This window comes from Lissotriton helveticus, chromosome 3_1, assembly GCF_964261635.1.
Source record: "Lissotriton helveticus chromosome 3_1, aLisHel1.1, whole genome shotgun sequence".
NCBI lineage: Eukaryota > Metazoa > Chordata > Amphibia > Caudata > Salamandridae > Lissotriton > Lissotriton helveticus.
The window spans coordinates 917630034-917649570 of NC_136061.1; the positions used below are offsets into that span (position 1 = coordinate 917630034).

At 45.4% G+C, this 19537-nt stretch overlaps 1 protein-coding gene across 2 annotated transcripts in view; it reads right to left on the reverse strand.

The window, feature by feature from the left end:
• IFNLR1 (interferon lambda receptor 1) overlaps window positions 1-19537 on the reverse strand; it is a 336403-nt gene that overhangs the window by 278933 nt on the left and 37933 nt on the right. For both annotated transcript variants that reach the window (XR_013608730.1, XM_078681256.1), the window contains exon 2: window positions 1018-1135. Coding sequence is in view for 1 of the 2 variants with exons in the window: in XM_078681256.1 (XP_078537382.1) it covers window positions 1018-1135 (118 nt within the window). In the remaining variant the exon portion in view is untranslated. The remainder of the gene's footprint in view (window positions 1-1017; window positions 1136-19537) is intronic.

Consider the following 19537-nt stretch of genomic DNA (forward strand, 5'->3'; position numbering starts at 1 on the left):
TGGATGGCACTATCAGTGCTGCATGTCAACTAGTAGCAATTTACAGGCCCTGGGCACAAATAGTGCCACTTTACTAGAGACTTACTAGTAAATTAAATATGCCAATTGAGAATACGTCAACATTACCATGTTTAGGGGAGAGAGCACAAACAATGTATCACTGGTTAATAGTGGTAAAGTGCACAGAGTCCTAAGGCCAACAAAAATGAATTCAGCAAAACTAGGACAGAAGGCAAATCATTTGGGGACGTAAGGGTCAGGTCAAACAACACTCATGTGTGAATGATTTTCACCCACCATTGGTCACTTCCTAGTAACACATGAAAGAGTCAGGTGTACCTGCAACAGGAAGTTTTCGGACTGACAGTGAAGGCAATATTCGGTAAAGTCAATAGTTAACGTGGAAATGTATTACACTTTTTCTAAGCCTAGTCATATGTACTCTACACAATATGCAAACTAGCCATATGAAGTGCTAGTACGACAGGTGTAAGGGAGATTTGTTTGTGAAAAACTTCCAATTACATCTATTTATTCAAGGGTGTTAAATTAAGTATGTATGATGGAAGCATGGACGTAAATAAATAAGCAGGTAGTCATGGGGTGCGACGGGTACCAATGGCTTGCGTTTTGGAACCCTTGGGAATTCCATTGTATCCCCGGGTTTGAAGGTTCAGGAAGAAAGGATAAAAAACAAAGGAAAGCAAACTTTATTATACATTGCTTGCTCCTTAGTACCAAAAATGAAGCTGTTGAAGGACTAAATGGGGGACAGGTGATTCATGGTAACCTCTGGCATTTTGATGAATCAACGTCCATGGTGAGAAATTATGGTGAACAAGCCTAACAAGTTTAACTTGCACTTGTCCTATTTAACATTTGTTGTAATGAATAAGAAACATAGTGAAAGGCTTGCTTATTGCCCACCCTTAGAAAGGTCCATTCCACCATTCTTAGTTAATGGGCACCCTATATTTGACAGGAAAGTGACACTTTTTGTTTGATATTGAAGTTTACCCGTGTTCTACTGTGTATCGGACGTCTGCAGGATATCCAGCACGTGGAAGCCATTTGATGATGATAGTGAAATTCTTTGTGTCAAAGTGAACATTCTGAGGCGGTTGTAGCAATTGTCCTGAAAAACAAAAGTGAGAAAAATGTCTAAACTTAATTCTTTTGGCAACTGACAATTGGCTTGCTGCAGTATTCTTATTAGAAAACAAGGATGCAAAATGTGCACAGTGACTGGTTTGTGAATGGGAATGCAGTTTTCAATACTACTTGTGTACTAATAGGCACATCAACATTATAAATTTGCAGGGTTTTGCGAAATGACTAGCCTAATGAATATTTTAAGAGGCAGGCCACAACTTGTGACCCTCCTTGTGATCTTGCAATCTTTGTGATTATCTGTGAATGCAAGGGTAGTGTCCTACAAGGAACAGCAAACTACCACTCTGACAGCTACTTTCCTAAAAACTGGAAAGATTTTTAAAAAGCTGTCCAGTGAAGGGATCGGGGCTGCTTTTTAAAGCTCTTTTTTAGGAAGAAATTGGGACACAATACAGTGATCTGCTGGACCACTGCATTGTCCCCCAAGATGGCCTCAGGGTTCCAAATTGGGAATCTTATATATGTGGACATCTTTGCCTCTGCAGATCAGTTACCACCCTAGCTCGGGGTTAGTAACTGATGCATGATTTGCACCCTCTATTGCTGTTATGGACCAATTAGAAACTCCATTGCAAATCACAAATAGAAGGGGGAAGCTGCTTTCAACTTTACTCCTATTTGCAGATCTATTGGATTGCAAAAACCCTTATACGACTTTTCCAGCTCTTAAAAGAGCGTTGATACTTTTCAAAAGTGTTTTGCAGTCACAAACCCTGTGTTTTTACAAATTGCAATTTTTGTGACGGCCACACAAATGTGTATGAGGTCGAGTGTCATGTAATCTATATGTTCATTTCAGTTCCAGCCCTTCAGGAAGCTGGAAACACTTCATATAAATCATTTAATATGAAATCAGCACTAAACCGGAAACCAATACCTCCCTCAGATCCAGGGCGTAGCTTAAAGGGGGGTGGGGGACGGGGTGGTAATAGATGGATGTTCTGATAAATAGTCGGGTACAGGTGCTTTCAGTCCTGTATGGTGAGGTGTTTGTCCGATTTCACCAGGAATTATTACATGCACACAGACAAAACCACACAAGCACTCCCACTTTCTTTATTTTGAAAGTCCTCGAACATGTTGGTTCTTTTACAAAACACTGTCTTTTCTTTCACTTAGTACTTTTGCTAATCCGCATTTATCTCCCTTTCCACTGCCCCGTAGGCCCCTCTCATGCCCCCTGCTTGTTGTATAATATATTTTAAAACAATATGGGCTATATGTAGGTAATCTCTATTTACCGATTCTTAAATACCGAATTTTACCGATTCGGTGTTCAAGAATCGGTAAATAGTATGTAGATAAAAATTCGGTAAATTTTACCGAATCGGTAATATTCGGTATTTAAGAATCAGTATTTACTGATTCTGTAATTCCCATTCATTCCTATGGGCCTGGGGGCCCATAGGAATGAATGGGAAGCTATTCACCATTACCGATTCGGTAAATACTGAATCGGTAATAGGGGGAACATATTCAAGGGTGGCAGGGTGTCACATTGACACCCTGTTGCACCCCTGAATCGTGCATGTGTGCACATGTGGAACACATACATGCCCTAAGGGCATGTATGTCTGCCACATGGCACTTTTTCCATATTTACCACCAACTTGTAGTTGGCGGTAAATAACGAATCCTTGAATCAAAAATGCACTCACTTGAGTGCTCCCTACATAGGATTTTAGGATTCGGTAATTTACCGATTCAGTATTTTAAGGAATCGCTAATTTACCGAATCCTTAAATTACCGAATCGGTAAACTACCGAATCCAAAAATCAAGCCACCTACATTAGAAAAAGCTAAATAATGATCGCTAACCGCAAATTTACCGATTTTCGGCCGTTACCGACCGGTATTAAGCTACCTACATATGTCCCTATATGCTAGTGTGACTGTTGGATGTCTGAAGCTCACTTTCCCCCAATCTTACTGACCAAGCTACGCCCCTGCTCAGAGCTAATTCTATGACATTAAGGTCACAATTACAGGTCATATCTCTGGCTTTTAATTTTACTGACAGTGAATAAACTATATTCTACCTACAGACACAACAGTAGCAAGGGAGTGAAAGACCAGAAAAAGAAATAGAGTTGGTGGGAAAGAGGGTCTCATACAGTGGTAGCTCCTCCACTAAGGCAAAGGAGTGTTACCCACAGCTTTGCAGCAGTGAAAGAAAGGAAAAATAAAATGATAACTTGAATTATTATCATTTTATTTGTTTATTCTGCAGCAGCATGGGGTGGGGCTGCTCTGCTTACAGAGCAGAGCAGGGGAGGAGTGGAGGGCACACTAAAGTGTGCATGACGCTTTGTCCGGCAGTCTCGGGCCGGCCAAACAGTCATGCGCACCTAGCATGTTCTCCACCCACGCTGCATTACAACCTGGGTGGAGAACATGCCCAGACTCCCCGTCCCCAAACTATGGCATTCAGACCAATCACATCTCTGCATTACAGTGTTTTGATTGGCTCAGGGGAGCCTGGCTGCTTCCTGTTTGGTAGACATGGAGGAGAGCCGACGTGGGAGAGAACAGCCATGAGGTAAGTGTCTTTTTCTTTTTTTACACCTCCTTACCCCCTCGCCCCACCACCCCAAATCTGTGCTTGCCACTACTGGTCCCATATTAGGTCCTCATTACAGATATCTTTGGGAATATCCCACTAGTATATCTACACCTAAATTACCAACACAGTGGGTATCAGTAATGTGAGGTGCAGGACTACTGTCTAATTTGAATATCCTCTGAGAAATGGAGAATTACTTCCAAAAGGGGAATTATGGGTCTCTTAGAATTAGGGCCTTCATGTTTAAACATACGCCATACTGATATTTCAGAAATGTTTTTAATATAAACCAAATGAATATTTAAAATGAGATAACGATAATATTGGCAAGTTTAGTTTTCTTGAGATAATTCTAAACAAAATATACATTCATTGGAATATATTGAAAATACATATTTTCACTTAACCTCATCGCTGCGGCGCAAATTCCGCCACCGTGCTGAACATTCCGATCGCGGGCGTGGTCATGACGGCTCCCGGCCATCATCAGCACACGCCCACCGAGCCGTCATCAGCATGGAAGAGGTTAATTCAACTGAGAATGAACAGTGTGTTGTATTAATAACTCCAAGGGACCACAGTATAAACTAAGTCACTTCACTTTATTTGGGGCAACCCATACAGCAAGTGCTCAGCATCAGCTGCCATTGGCCATACAATGACCATTCCATCTTCTACATGGCAAGTTCTGCTTACTTACTTATATTCTATTGCCACATAGGCATTTAAGCACTACGCTAAGCATTGGGATTCAGTTCAGTTCAAATCACTTTATCCGACTGCCAGGGCCATAAAAGTACAACAATATAAATACATAAAATCAATAAATCATACGTAAAAGATTTTCCAGCAAAGCAGGCTGAGAGGTAAAAAGTTGATGTGCCATATAAAAGAAAAAGTGCACAATGATACTTAATCAAATTCATTAACTGTCTAGCAATGGTGGTGAAATACACAACTCCATAGCCTTGAGGGACTGGACACTGTCAATAACATTAAACGTGGCCATAAGATTAATTGTTGTCCTTGAAACAACAGCAGCAGTTGCCTGGGTTGTAACAAGGGAATCTTCAAAATAAATATTATGAAAGTAATGAACCCAAACAGAAGAGGGGACATTGTTAGTAGGGTCCAATACAATGGTAGAGAGTTCCCATGCAGCCAGTGACCACAATTTAGAGAGGTCACTTGCTGAGCATGTCTCCAGAATGTTCTTCCACCTCTGATCATCTCAATCTCTATGGGCATTGGTAATAGCCTTTTTATAGTCCTTTCTTAACAGCTGAATGTGGGCCATGTCTTTGGCTTTAATGGCATTACCTAAAGAACGATTAAGTGTGCGGCATTCTTTATTGTACCAAAACCGATGTTTACCATGGCACCGGAAAATGTGGAACTCTCTGCCACCGGATGTCCATCAAATCTCATCTATCGCTTCATTCAAAAAAGGAAGTGAAAACAATACTAATGAACAGGTTTCTGCCTTAAAATACCTTGGTTCAATTGTTTACTTACATGCCCTCTATTCTGATGCACTGGTTGACACTACATTGTTGTGCAAACATGAACTCCAGCTTTACCATGTTATTCCCATATATGTAACGAATGTTCTTTTCCCACAACTGTATCCTACCTACACTACAATGTGAATCACTCTGATACCACCAAGAGCCATGTTCGCGCTATCCAAAACTTTATAAATAAATAAATAAACCAGTGCTTTCCTATTATATGCATTTGAAATGGCAAAGGAGGATAAACAAATGTTCAAATAATGCCCTGTAAATAAACAGCAGTTGATCTAAAGAACTGGCATGGACATCCTCAATGTGAGTAAGAACCACATTAAGGTCCTTGTGGATAGCAGCTAAAATTTCATGACGGGCAGCAATCTGCTGGCACATCAGATGGTGTTTATCAGCGGATAACCCTGGTATAAGAAGTCGGACAAAGATCCGTAGCGATACTCTCACAGAGAGCCTGAAAGTATGAGGATAAGGGATTATGACCAATTTCTGTATGACTGCTGGCCATAGTCTCAAATCAACAATAATATCATCTATACAGCTTATATGAAGGAATTTATTAAAAGTGTGGGCACCTTTAAGGTCAGATTTAGTCCAACCATTAAGTGCCCTCAGGCCATGCTCAACTGTTAGTGCCTTTAGATGGACTGCAGGGTGGGTCCAGCTACGGATGGGTGGAATATCAAGGAGGAAAACCACCCACCCTGCCTCCTCATCCTTGGTTAGGTAAACATCAGCATTGTCCAGTGGCTCAAATGCTAGATTAAAATCGCCTGCTAAAATAAGAAAGTGTTAGTGAGGATGCTGCTCGAGAAAGTGCTCAAGCACTTGTAAGGTGCACGAAACTGACCCATTCATAACCCCTCTTACGTAAATATTAAGGATAGTTATTTGATAGGTACTACCTATGTCCCGCTGGATGCCTAAAATGTCATAGAAATCTATTTTGAGCTGGTGTCTGTTGCAATTTAATGAGGCTTAAATCCAAATAACGAGGCCCCCGGAGGCCCAGGCCCTTGAACTGGGATTAGCTGGCATAAAAAAAGATATATCCTGGTCTGTGGATAAAATCCAGAGACCAGCTTTCTAGAAGGAGCCAAACATCATATTCATCCATAAGGCCATTCCAATCTGGAAGAGTTATTTTGGATCCAAGACCATCTATATTCAGAGAAATAAGGAGCAACTCACCTGGGGCAGAAGGAACATGGCCCTGTGTGGGAGGAATAGACTGGAGCGGGTAAGGTTGGGTGCTAGTGCTAGATGCCACAGGGGTTGAAATAATGCCAATGTTGTAGATAGGCTCATTGTCATGCAGATGGTCAAAAACAGAAGCTCTCAAGAGCAGTCTCACAGGTGACCCTGAATGAATTAAGTGGTCAGTCCCCCCTCCAGCCAACGGAGGGTCTGATAAAATAGAAATTGGGGACCATGAAAAAGATGGATCACAAGATGTGACAGTCACCCCTCTAAATCAGTGTATATCGATGAGCCTTGTGATGAGAGTAACAGGCACCTTGCTAATTGCCCTGACTATATGCTGGTGTGACCAGCGATATTTAAATTGAATATTTGAATGCCCATGGGGACTAATCCTAGCATCCAGGCCCACAATGTTGTTAACTAAGACCTTGGACGTAAGAATTCGTTTTAACGTCTCAAAATTTGAATTAGAAGAAGTGGACCTTTTAACACTGGTGATGTCATCCCGAATAAAAGAGCAGCAACCCCTGACATGGCGTATCCAGTGAGTAATTTTTTTCTTCAGCGAATCTTCCCCATCATAACTAGGGCTGGGTGTAGTTTGCGAAGTAGCGCTTCGCGAAGCTATGCGAAGTGCACTTCGCACTCCGTGAACTACGCGTAGCACTACGCGAACTACATAGTAGCCTGTTCGCACTGTGCAAGATTTCGTTTTCATTGATTGCACAGTGCGGACAAGCATCTGGCACTGTGCAATCATTGGAAACAGCATCTTGCGCAGTGCGAGCTGTAGTTTTCTGCCGCTCGAGTAGATTTTTACTCGAGTGGCAGCTTTCTCAACACGGACTGGTAGTTTCTCATCGCGAGTGGTCACGAGCATACTCGACCACTCGCAATGAGAAACCTGACCTCCCCGCGTTGTTTAAGTCGTGGATTCTCGAAAAATACAAACATGTGTGAAGCTTACCAAAAGAAACATACACGCTGGTGTAAAGCCCTCCATGATTACATGTTTTGTTAAAATAGTTTAAAAACAGAATAGAATACAGTAGAATTAGATTGAATAGGTACATCAAAGGGGCTGCCTGTGCCTGGAAACGGAGGCGGGGACCCACTGCACGGTGTTCAGTTCGAATTTGAACCTGCAACTGACGGTCAATGTGAGAATGAGCCTTGCAGTGGCATCATTCATTTAATTGCCCTTTACCTCATTACTGTGCAATAAAGCGCCTAACTATATAGACGCATGGAACTCAACTGGGCTCAACACACCAACGTCTTTCAACAGAACAGACGGAGAACAGACATGAAGAGCACGCGCCGCGTTCCTGACTCCTGTCAGAGCTGTTCATGACAGCACGTGGTCCAGAGAGAACTGGGAGTCAGTGCGGAGCTCACACATCATCTAGAAAGGCGTGCGTCGTGACTTGCAGAGGTTGCCCCCGAAGGGGGCCTCGAGGGCCGTCGCCATAACGGACGCCACAGCCCGGGAAGGATCCAGTTCCAGCCGCCGGGAAGGGCCCTGAACCAGAGGGGGCACTTCAGCACGGCAACAACTTGCGCCAGGATGGCGCCTGGGCACCTGGCCAATAGGGGGGCCAGGTGATGTTGACCCTCCCCCAAAGGGCAGAACTGCCCGGTCATGGCGGGAAAATGGTGGAGGAGTATAAGACGCCGCTCCCCATACTGCAGCCCGCAACTACATCGTGGAGCTGGGGAGCGGCGCAGAAGAATTTTCGAGGACATTTTGTTGACACAGGAGTAATGGGACATGAAGCATAGCTTTGCCCAAGTTCGCCAGATGGAGTGAGGGGATTATGGCACTGCCTGTAAGCCTTTACAGTCATTACACTGAGAATTTGCTGGCAGGCAGAAAACCGGGAGACTAGGGTTTGCATGGTTCATTGTTTCTCATTTAACTACATAATGCGACCCTAGCAAAAAAAAAAAAAAAAAAAGAGGGCTGTTCATTTCCGCCCCTCAGCCCTTAGGGCCCATTGTCTACTGTAAATGAGGGGTTTAACAAATTAGCTTAGCCTAAGTGCCCACGGGGGGGGGTCGCCCCTGCAACCCCTTAATAAATGGGCGAAGCGAAGCGGGAGCAGGACCCCCGATTTTGCCCTAGGTCACAACATTGATTGTAACCCATTGGTTCCCTCGACCTCGATCCGAAGGGATCAGAGATTACTCCGTTGGGGTACGCGTGGGCTTGCCCGTGGCCAGAAGCATGGTTAGCGTAGAACTTTTATGTGACCCGCACACCTGGTTCTCATGACTGTTATGGTTTGAGCAGCAACGCTTCGAAATTTACAAGCCCTGCAAAGAGCGCAGGGAAGGCAGGCCTGGCACGCCCAGGCCAGTCTGGCCCCACTACAGTACCGAGGTATACACTGAAAAGGAGGTAGGCACTCCAAAGATGTCAAGCCGGCATGAGTGCGGGACACTGATGCGGGACAATGGGTGGGACTTCACCCATCTGCGGTGGGGTGCATCCCACACTCCTCGGCTGGGAGCCGCCTGCTCCTGCGAGGTTGTTGGGCTAACATATCTACTGATGGTGGCGATTACAAAGCAATTGGGATGGTTTGCAGCAACAAAATGCTTTCGGAATACTGCTATGCTACTTTAACCCCGGCTCCAGCACGAGAACAAATACACTCAGCCGTGCCTGCATGTTTGAGCTCCAGTATTCAATATTGGCCCTAGGCTGGTTCCAAGTTACTCCCTGGAATGCATACAGTCTTGCATGCTCTTAAATGAAATGGGAAATCTGACAGATATTTCTTTTGTGAGGGTGTGTCTCAAAATGCAGGTGCTTCTCTTGCCATGACCCCTTTCGAGTAATTGCAGCGGCTTTTCATACTTACTCGTCAAAAGGTGCAACTGTTATAAGTAAGGATATTCGCCTTTAGGGCCTTATCAGGCTTCCATAAGCTGCAGCTGACTGTCTCCCAATTTCTATTTTCATGTATGGCCCGTGCCGGGCCGAGACGATGCTGATGAAGCCGAATGGTGAAGAAGCGGACCAATATATAACGGCGAAGAGGGGGCAGAGCATGCCATTGACAACAGGCTGCAGAAAAAGAGCAACAGAGATGGAAATGCGAGCGGCACAGGAAGGGGGAGCCGCAGGAAGACTTAAGCCTCCCTGGCGGCGTGGCGGATAAGAGATGTACAGCGGATGGTTATGGAGGCACACCGACAGGGCGGTGTGTAGAAGGAGGGCCACTCACACTGGGATGCCGAACGGCAGGGTGAGTAGGCCTGACAAAAAGGGGGTAGCAGACAGAGACGGCACTCGCAGCCCAGACCCAGTCGGACGGCAGGGCACAAAAAGAGACTAGTAAGGTAGCGAGTTGGGGGCCTAACTCTGGGGAGAGGCTACCCCCCCACACGCAAAGGGGCGTAGAAAACAACAGAACAAGATGGACCACGAAAAACATCCAAGCTATGGCGGTCCAGGACACAAATGATTGATGGTACACAAATGATTTATGACACGTGATGTATGACCCTCTGATATGCAAATAAGTGATGATAGACAAATGATTTATGACCGATACAAATGATTTATGTCCAACAGAATGATTTATGACCAACAGAATGATTTATGACCAACAGAATGATTTATGACCAATGATTTATGACTGGCAACGCTAATCATGTATGACGTCCAATTTATCATGACAACAACTGATTTATGATATACGAATGATGTATGATGCGTAATTTATGATGTGCCATAATAGTGATTTATGACCCTGGCCATAAAGGTGATGCCCAGGAGACAGAAAAATTAGTTGGTATATAATGGTAATAAACTGCGGCCAACAACGACCACAACAAACTACAACTCGTGGTGGCTGTGATTTTGGTAACATGTCTGTTTCCGGAGTGGGCCCTGTGCGAGGGTTATTACAGAGGCCGCTCCCGAAGGGGGCCTCGAGGGCCGGCGCCATAACGGATGCCAGAGCCCGGGAAGGATCCAGTTCCAGCCGCCGGGAAGGGTCCTGAACCAGAGGGGGCACTTCAGAGCGGCAACAACTTGCGCCAGGATGGCGCCTGGGCACCTGGCCAATAGGGGGCCAGGTGATGTTGACCCTCCCCCAAAGGGCAGAACTGCCCGGTCATGGCGGGAAAATGGTGGGGGAGTATAAGACGCCGCTCCCCATACTGCAGCCCGCAACTACATCGTGGAGCTGGGGAGCGGCGCAGAAGAATTTTCGAGTCCCACCCACCCACACCTACATACCAGCAGTGTCGCAGTGCTGGCGGATACGAGAGGTACAGCGGATGGTTATGGAGGCACACCGACGAGGCGGTGTGTAGAAGGAGGGCCACTCACACTGGGATGCCGAACGGCAGGGTGAGTAGGCCTGACAAAAAGGGGCATCAGACAGAGACGGCGCTCGCAGCCCAGACCCAGCCGGAAGGCAGGGCACAAAAAGAGACTAGCAAGGTAGCGAGTTGGGGGCCTAACTCTGGGGAGAGGCTACCCCTCCACACACAAAGGGGCGTGTAAAACAAGAGAACAAGATGGACCACAAAAAACGTCCAGGCTATGGCAGTCCAGGACACAAATGATTTATGGTACACAAATGATTTATGACACGTGATGTATGACCCTCTGATATGCAAATAAGTGATGATAGCCAAATGATTTATGACCGATACAAATGATTTATGACCAACAGAATGATTTATGACCAACAGAATGATTTATGACCAACAGAATGATTTATGACCAATTATTTATGACTGGCGACGCTAATCATGTATGACGTCCAATTTATAATGACAACAACTGATTTATGACATACGAATGATGTATGATGCGTAATTTATGATGTGCCATAATAATGATTTATGACCCTGGCCATAAAGGTGATGCCCAGGGGACAGAAAAATGAGTTGGTATATAATGGTACTAAACTGCGGCCAACAACGACCACAACAAACTACAACTCGTGTTGGCTGTGATTTTGGTAACATGTCTGTTTCCGGAGTGGGCCCTGTGAGGGGGTTATGGAGAGAAGCAAATTGGAGAGGGAGGGCAAGAAAGTGGAATAGCTAGAGGGCTGCTGAGGGAAAGAACATGTTCATAGTATGTTCCACCAAATATGAAGTCTGCCTGTTTGTCTGTCTGTCTGTCTGTCTGTCAATCTATCTATTTGTCTATCTATCTATCATACTGAGCATCCTTTCGCTCTCTCCACATCCTCCCTCCACCCCACCCACTCTGCTTTTTTGTCTCCCCTATTCATCGCTGCCTGTGTAAATTGTTTTCTTGGAAGTGCCTGCTTGTCTATATGTGCTTCTGTTTTTGTGTGTGTATGTTCATGTAGATTAATATGTGTGCGTCGGATGTATGACGTTACAACGCAGACTATTACAACGCCTGCCTTTACAACGCGGTTTTTACATCGCATACCATTACAACGCATAGCGCTTTTGGGTATTGGATAGTTTAATTTACTATTCCAACTCCAGTCCCCATGGACACTAGGGAAGGTTATTGGATAGTAAATTAACCTATTCCCTATCCTAGAGCGCCCCCCAGCGCAATGCGTTGTAATAGTTTGCGTTGTAATGACCGCGTTGTAATGGTAGTGCGTTGTAAAAGTTTTGTTGTAAGTGATGTTTACCGTGTGCGTCTCTATCTGGGGAATGGGGATAAGATTATGCTTTGTGTGCGTGCGTGTTTGTGTTTATACTTAGCAATTTCTATCCCCCAGTATGTCTATATGTTGTCAATGTGTTGCATATGTGTATATATTTGTGTATGTGAGTGATTGTGTGCGTGTGCCTGTGTGAAGTGGGTGTGTTTCTGCAGCCTGAGAGCTTCTTTCCATCTGGCCTTTTGTGGGAATCTGCGTGTGGAGGTGAGGGTTAGTGTGGTTGGGTGTGTGTTTGCCTCTGTGAGTGTAGACGTATGCTTCAACCTCAATACAGGTGGAGAATGTCATCCTCATCCTGTAGCCGCAAGTCCAGCCGAGGTATGACTGACACAGCTCTAGGCGCTGTTGGGTGTACATTTTAAGGCTGGTGTTGTTCTACACGTGGGGATTGGTTGTCTCCAGTCATGAAAGGAAACCCTGTTCGTTCTGTCATTTCTTCCACGGGTCTGCCAGTCTTCCAGGTCCAGACAGACTTGGAAGTAGAGGCTGGTGAAAGAAGAATACAGGCTTCCCACCCAAACCGTGGCTGATGGGCGTCCCTTCCCATCAGCCTCAGACCTTCTAACAGCCGGCAAAGCGGGAGGGCAACACATTCAGTACAGCAAAGACCCCTCTGAAACTCACCATGCCCAACCCTGGGGCGCAGGAGAAGAACAAGAGGCCCTTGTTTACATAAACATCACTGTAACTAACACACTTCCGTAGAATCCAGGTTTTATGTGCCAATATAACCATAATGCCTTACGCCCTAATATTTCTTCTTCTGTGTGTGGACTGATAGGGCACCCTTGATTTCTTACTGATGAACTACTCTCCCCGAAGGATTGGCCTGAAAGTCTTTTCAAACGTGCAGGGTTCGTGCACATTCCTAGAACTACATTGTGCATGCGCCTCAGTGCCCCAACATGGCGTTAGTAAGCGCTTTATAACGTCTGCAATACAATACAATACACACACAGGCACACCCAAAAGATAGGGAAATAGTTAAATGGGACAAAGGCACACCTTCAATCTACAGAAAACTCCTGACCCCCGACGTACTCCTCAATGACGAGCAGTATAAGGCCACGCTTCCCTCCCCACTCTTATGGTGCAAGGTCCTACCGGCAACTGAGAGGGCAGCTGTCAATATTCGAGGCAACTGTCTATCTGCATTACAAGAACTTATTAAGGATAGTCAACATTTCCACAACGCAGGCTCTGATGCATTAAGAATGCAGGCGCATGCGCACACTCACAAGCATACACGCGCAGTGCAAAGGGCAAGGAAAAATAGGACAACACAGGCGCAGCACAGGGACGGGAACTGGATGATACACCCCAGGAACATAACCCTGCAATCATAATATTATTTATAGTCATAATCACAGGCAGGAGGAAGCACTTTCCCCGGAAGCAACGGGAAAGCACGCGGCTACACAGCATTACAAGGTGCCCGGTAGCCCTGCCCCCCAAGGTCGACGGCCCAGACTTTGGAATCCTCTGAGGATGAGCCCACTCAAGAGATACTCACAGCCACAAAAGACAGAGTTGTGGAGCACTACGTAATAACATCAGGGTCCATTTGTGAGAAGTTGGCCTGGTATATGATGTTCACTATTCTAGTGAGCACCTTGCACCAGTCCAAACAACCCTTATGGTGATGGTTGTAAATAGACCAGCTACCCTTGTGGTAGCATTGGCAAAAGCAGTCTTAGGCTAAACTCAAGAGGGCATGTGAAGCCAGCTGTTTTACCATATGCAATCCCTTTAATACCAAATGAAAGGACACCACACAGGTCATATATTCAAAATATATATGTATTTATTTCTAAAATAACCCTCTGTACTCTTTATGAAAACAGAAGCACAAGCGCATAACAAATTACTTAATATAACATACAAAAGTTGCACATATATGGATAGGCCCTGGTGGCCCGCTAAACCATATACTAAAATAGTGGTATAAGAACCACGTCACGAACAATGGTAAGGCCTAGGGCCTTCGGAATCGCTGGGGATACACTGGACTAACAGTAATTAGGGAGCAGGAGGCCCACGGGATGCGGGTGCAGTGTCTAAATGCACACGCGTGCACACATAGAAGTCAATGGGTGCATAAAGTTACAAAGTTAAAGAATTAGGAGTCTTCCGACTGGACTAAAAACTAGGACACTAGGAGAGTTACTCTTTACAGGAGCACCGCAGTACTCGCATTACCTCACCCAAAGGAAGCGGGTGCATAGGTGTCAAAGTGTGTCGGGTTTCGTCGTGAAGTTCTATGGAGCCTTGGAGAAAAGATGCTGCAGGCGACCAGGAGAGAAGAGTCCGGTTGGATCCAAGGGTGGATCGAGGATGAAGAGTACCTGAAAGCAGAGGGGACAGAGTCTGGGTCACTAGCCAGTGACCAGGAAGGAACCAGGAAGGAACCAGGCGATGTCGGGAAGCAATCATGTGATGTTGTGAAGGTTGTCTCTGCAGCCACGTGGACCAGGAGGTGTCGACGACAACCAAAAGCTGGATACGGACTGTCTCAGTTGGCAGTGTCGAATCTTGATTCGGAGTCAACAGGCCTTGGCAAATGCAACCCACGCAGGAATCAAAGATAGCTTCTTCCTCAGGCCAGCAAGGACTGAGGGGCTTCTCCTTCGCAGGGAAGCAAGGGTCAGTCTGGAGCAACCAGACCAGTGGTGTAGATTCCAGATTTCATCGTCACAGAGGCCACTAGCCATCGGGCAAGTGACCGGACAGACGCATCAAGCAGGAAAATGCAAAAGGGCCCCACGCAGCACTCAGTGAGTGTGGAGATGTGATCTTTGGTGCAGGTGGTGCTCGGGGCTGGGGCTTCTCAATCCCCAAAGCACAACTTCGAGGGTGCCTCAGGAGTTGCACAGAAAGCAATTCGCTGGCTTTCCAAGATGGCCGGTCCCACATGTCTCGTCGCCTCCACGGGTCTCAGCTTTGCTGTGGCTGTGGATCGGGCTGTTGGATGTCTGGAAGTCTGGGACTTGTCAGGCTCTGTGTTTGAGCTTTGGCGGGAGCAACGACAAAGCAAACCGTTGAGCGCTTGATGGTGCCTGCTTGCACAGGGTGGTCACTCCTTGACCACAAGGGAGATTCCTCAGTCTTCTACGTCGAGTAGGATGTTGAAGGGTCCAGAGTTTCATATCAGAGTTTCAGTCAGGATGATCTAAAGTCTAAGGACACAGCTCCTACCTATATACCAAATCTAGGGGCTGGATTACCTGCTAGGTCCCTCCTATGGGTGGGACCCAGGAAGGGGGTGGTTACACCCCTTTCACTTTGTCCAGTTTCGCGCACCAAATGTGATGCAGTGCGCGCAACGAAATTCGTTTTATTTATTTATATGCTTACTTACCTGTTAAACTCCGTAATCCATACATTACTACCCCCCACCCTGCCCCTCTCCCTGCCCACGTCACCGCCCTGCAGTAACTCCTACTGCCGACCGCTACTGGCTGCATCCCAACGTTCCAAGTTGGCCACCCAGTAAGTCGTTACCGCATCACTTCTTTTGGCAGATAGGGCTTGTTTTTTAATCTTCACTTTCATGCTCCCAAATATGCACAATGCCCCCTGTTTCCCTCTCCTCTATTTTGACAGTACATTATGCTTGATTCCTCTTGGATGCATCCCAATCTTCCAAAATGGCTCTCAAGCTCCTGATAATTTTTTCTATAGAAGATTGGGCACTCCAAACCGACACCAACTGCCTCAGCCAAAGCACACCTACTCCGATGTCCGATCGAGGTGCATCCCCAAATTTCTATGTACTCTCAGCAGAATACATCACCACCTCAGAAGTACTCAGAATCCAAAACACTGTGCCAGTGAGTATACATTTCAATAAGTGATATCAAGCCATTTCCTTAATTCCTACTTTTTAATCCAATGAAAGGTAATGCCAGCTCCTCATACACCACTGTTGAGTTGCCTTGTCGTTTTGGTCATTTCCAGAATTGTGGTGTATTATTAACTCCAAGGGACTACAATATGCACTAAGCTAGTCCGCTTTATAGAGGGAACCTCATCCAGCCAGTGTTCAGCATCAACTGGCTCTTCAATGTCCATTCCATCTGCCACATTTCAAGTCCTACTTGTTAACATTCTATTATTACATAGACATTTAAGCTTCATCTCAAACTCAGCTTCCTCAGTCCAACCATGTGGCATCACCTGTATATCCATACATATAACTCAACCCACAGCGCCAGCCAGTGACTAGTATTGTCATTAGTTTGGTCACCATGACCAAAATAGCTGTATGTGACCAAAAGCTTGGTGTGTAGTAAAATAAATATGTCACAATTCATTGATTGTCATTTCTTTCTCAAACTCAACAAACATTGGTAATGAGAGGTAAAGTAGAAGCCCAAAGAGCCTACCACTTAAAGACTGTCACTGGCATGGGCTTGCCTTTGAGTGTTTTGAAAAAGTACCAGGCATGATGATACGCCAAGGAGACTAAATAGTGTCTTTACTACAGTCTTGCTGCCTTGTAGAGCATGTTCTTGCTGCCCTTCATCTGCTGGATGAGGTTTGTGGGATGTTGACTTTACTACGCCCTCATTTTCTAGCCCTTTTACCATTAATACACTCCACTGCTTTGTGAGAGCTCCGCAGTCTGCATGGATTGTCATCATGTTTTAATAATGGTTTAATCATCGACCAAGATCTAAACTTGAATGAACATGTTCCAAACTACCCCAATCTGCTGCTTAACATCTACATCAAGAAGCTAAAGGTTTTCAACCTGCTCTCATACTTCATAAATATAGTTCAGGCACTCAGTCGTAGCTGCTACCGGGAAGCAGTAGTGGGGAGGCTGGAGTTTAAAATAAAATACTTACCTCCCAGCTGGCCGGTTGGCTGGCCACCACCCACTTTCCTGCGTCCTCTTCCTGGCTTCTTCGGAGAAACAGGAAGCACCAGGGCTCCCACGTTCCCCATAGTCAATCACAAAGCTGCAATGCAGAGTTGTGATTGGTCTGAGCGCCGTGACACAGCACTCAGCCAGGGGCTGGAGGGGTGGGCATGTTCTTCACGCAGGCTGAAATCTAGCTTGCATTGAGAACAGGGAAAGTGTGCATTTTTTGGGCGGCTTGAGAGGGTCGGTAAAACAGTCACTGCGCGCTTAGGAGTGTGCTACCATTCTACCTGTTCTGCAGCCCACCCCTTCATGCAAGCCGCCACAGCAGGAGGACAAAATATAATGATAATAACATTACGTTATTATCATTTAATATTTTCCTTTCTTTTTCTGCTTCATGGCAGGGGGGGGTGATGCTTCTCCACCTTAGCGGAGGAGCCGCCACTGCAGGCACTTGTTCTCAAGCACTTAGACAGAGGAAATATAATAATAGCTGGCCTACCCAAATCTTCAACTAAGAGCTAGACTCCATGCTGCTCCATGTTTGGTTAAAAGACCAAAGCTTTGGACCATATCACACTCATCTTGAAACATCTGCTCTGGATCTGGCCTCTGGTGAAAGCAAGGACTGAATTCAAGATTGTATGTATAACCCACAAAAATGTGCACAATGGTTTATCCTTCTACTTGAAAAATGACTGCAACTCATGGGTGTAAAAAATAACAAAGGGAAAAGAGAGACTGTTTCTAAAATCTCTTAGACCTAGAAAAGCAAAACTTTGAAACAGGTATTCTCTTCTCTTGCCACCATTATTATGGGACTCTATTTCTAATCACATCAGACTTAACCCAGAAATACTGGCATTTTGTAAAGAACTGAAAACACACCTCTTCAAACTATTTTGTCATAACTCATTCGCTTACCGATTCATGCTTATCTTGTGTGAACTGCCCGAATGCATGCACAGTCAGACGCAGGAGAGTTTAGCGTTGTTTGTAGAATGTGGGCACCGCCTAGAAAGATGCTCTAAGTCTCCAATGGACTTGCTATTTGAGTCACACAAATGAAGTTTAGGAAGACTAGGGGGCATATTTACAAGTCCCTATCACCTCTAAAGCATCACTTTTTTGACACTCCGTTGATGTAGCACCATTATCAATATTTACAAGGTGGCGCTAAGCTACTTAGCTTGGCTTAACACCACCTTGTCAATATGCCCCTTTCTGCCGCAAAGGGGCGTGTAATTGTTGTTGCTGTGGGCGTTCCACAGCAATACCCATTGCTTTTTGGCTCTGCCCCAGATTTACAAGGAGGTGTAAATATGTGGCAGCACCAAAAACTTACACCATGCAAGAGCAGGCGTTAAAATGGCTCACATTGAGAAATGCTTTTATTTCTCCACGTTTTTGCTTTTTCTATGTGTGTTTCATTGTGGAGCACACAAACAAATTGGCAATTAATAATTGTTTATGTGCAGGAAGCATAACACATAGAAGTAGCAAATCGTCACTATTTAATGATTGTTTATGGGTAGGAAGGGACGCCTTCCTGCCCATAAACAATCATTCCCTGCAATGCAGGCGCCCTTGTTCTGTGGTGCGTGCAAGGCTGCCTGCATTGGTGCTAGGCAGCTATTTTTAGCGCCAGTGCTAGTGAAAACACAGGGGTGCACCATATTGTAGTAATACGGCGCATCCCTGCGTTTTGAAATGCCAGAGTGCTGAGCTGCTAGATTTGCTGCAGCTCCGCGTTCCGACATTTCTAGTAAATATGCCCCTACATTTCCTATTGGGCCACAGGACTATCCAGGGCTCGAGTCAGGGTACCACGCTGGTGGACGGCGTCCCCCCACTTATTTTACCAGGGGACGCCACCCCCCCTGCCAAACAGCTGGACTTCACTCTTTGGCCTCTCTGGGATGGGGAGCTCGGCACCTTTGGTGACGTCACTTCCTGTCATGACGTCACTTCCAGTGACAGCGTCCCCCCACTTCTTTTTTAATGACTTGTGCCCTGGGACTATCACAAGATTTGCAAATGATGGTGAAAACCTTGAACTCTTAAATATGATGTCCCAGTGGGCCAGAGCATCACTGCAAGGCAATCAAAGTACATATTTGCTGCATTCGTTTTGGAAGATTACAACATACTGGACTGGATACAGAGAAGTGTTCTTCCACAATACTTGTTTTTATGGATTAGAGGCTAGATGTACGACCCTTCCAATTAGTGAGTCGCAAATTGCACTGTTTTGCAGGTCGCAATTGGCAACTCACAAATTAGAATATACAACAGTTTCTCAGACACTGTTTGCGATTCCTAATGGGGTCAGAAATTGCTTGCTTAATTTATATATTCATGCGCCAGGTGCAATTGGGGATGGCAAGCTTTCCCAGGGATGGTGGCCTACTGGGGACAGCAAACCACCATGTCTGTGACGGCTTTTTAAATAAAGTATTTTTTTTTTTTTTAATGAAGCTTGTTTTTCTTAAAGAAAAATGGGATGCATTTAAAAAATAAAAA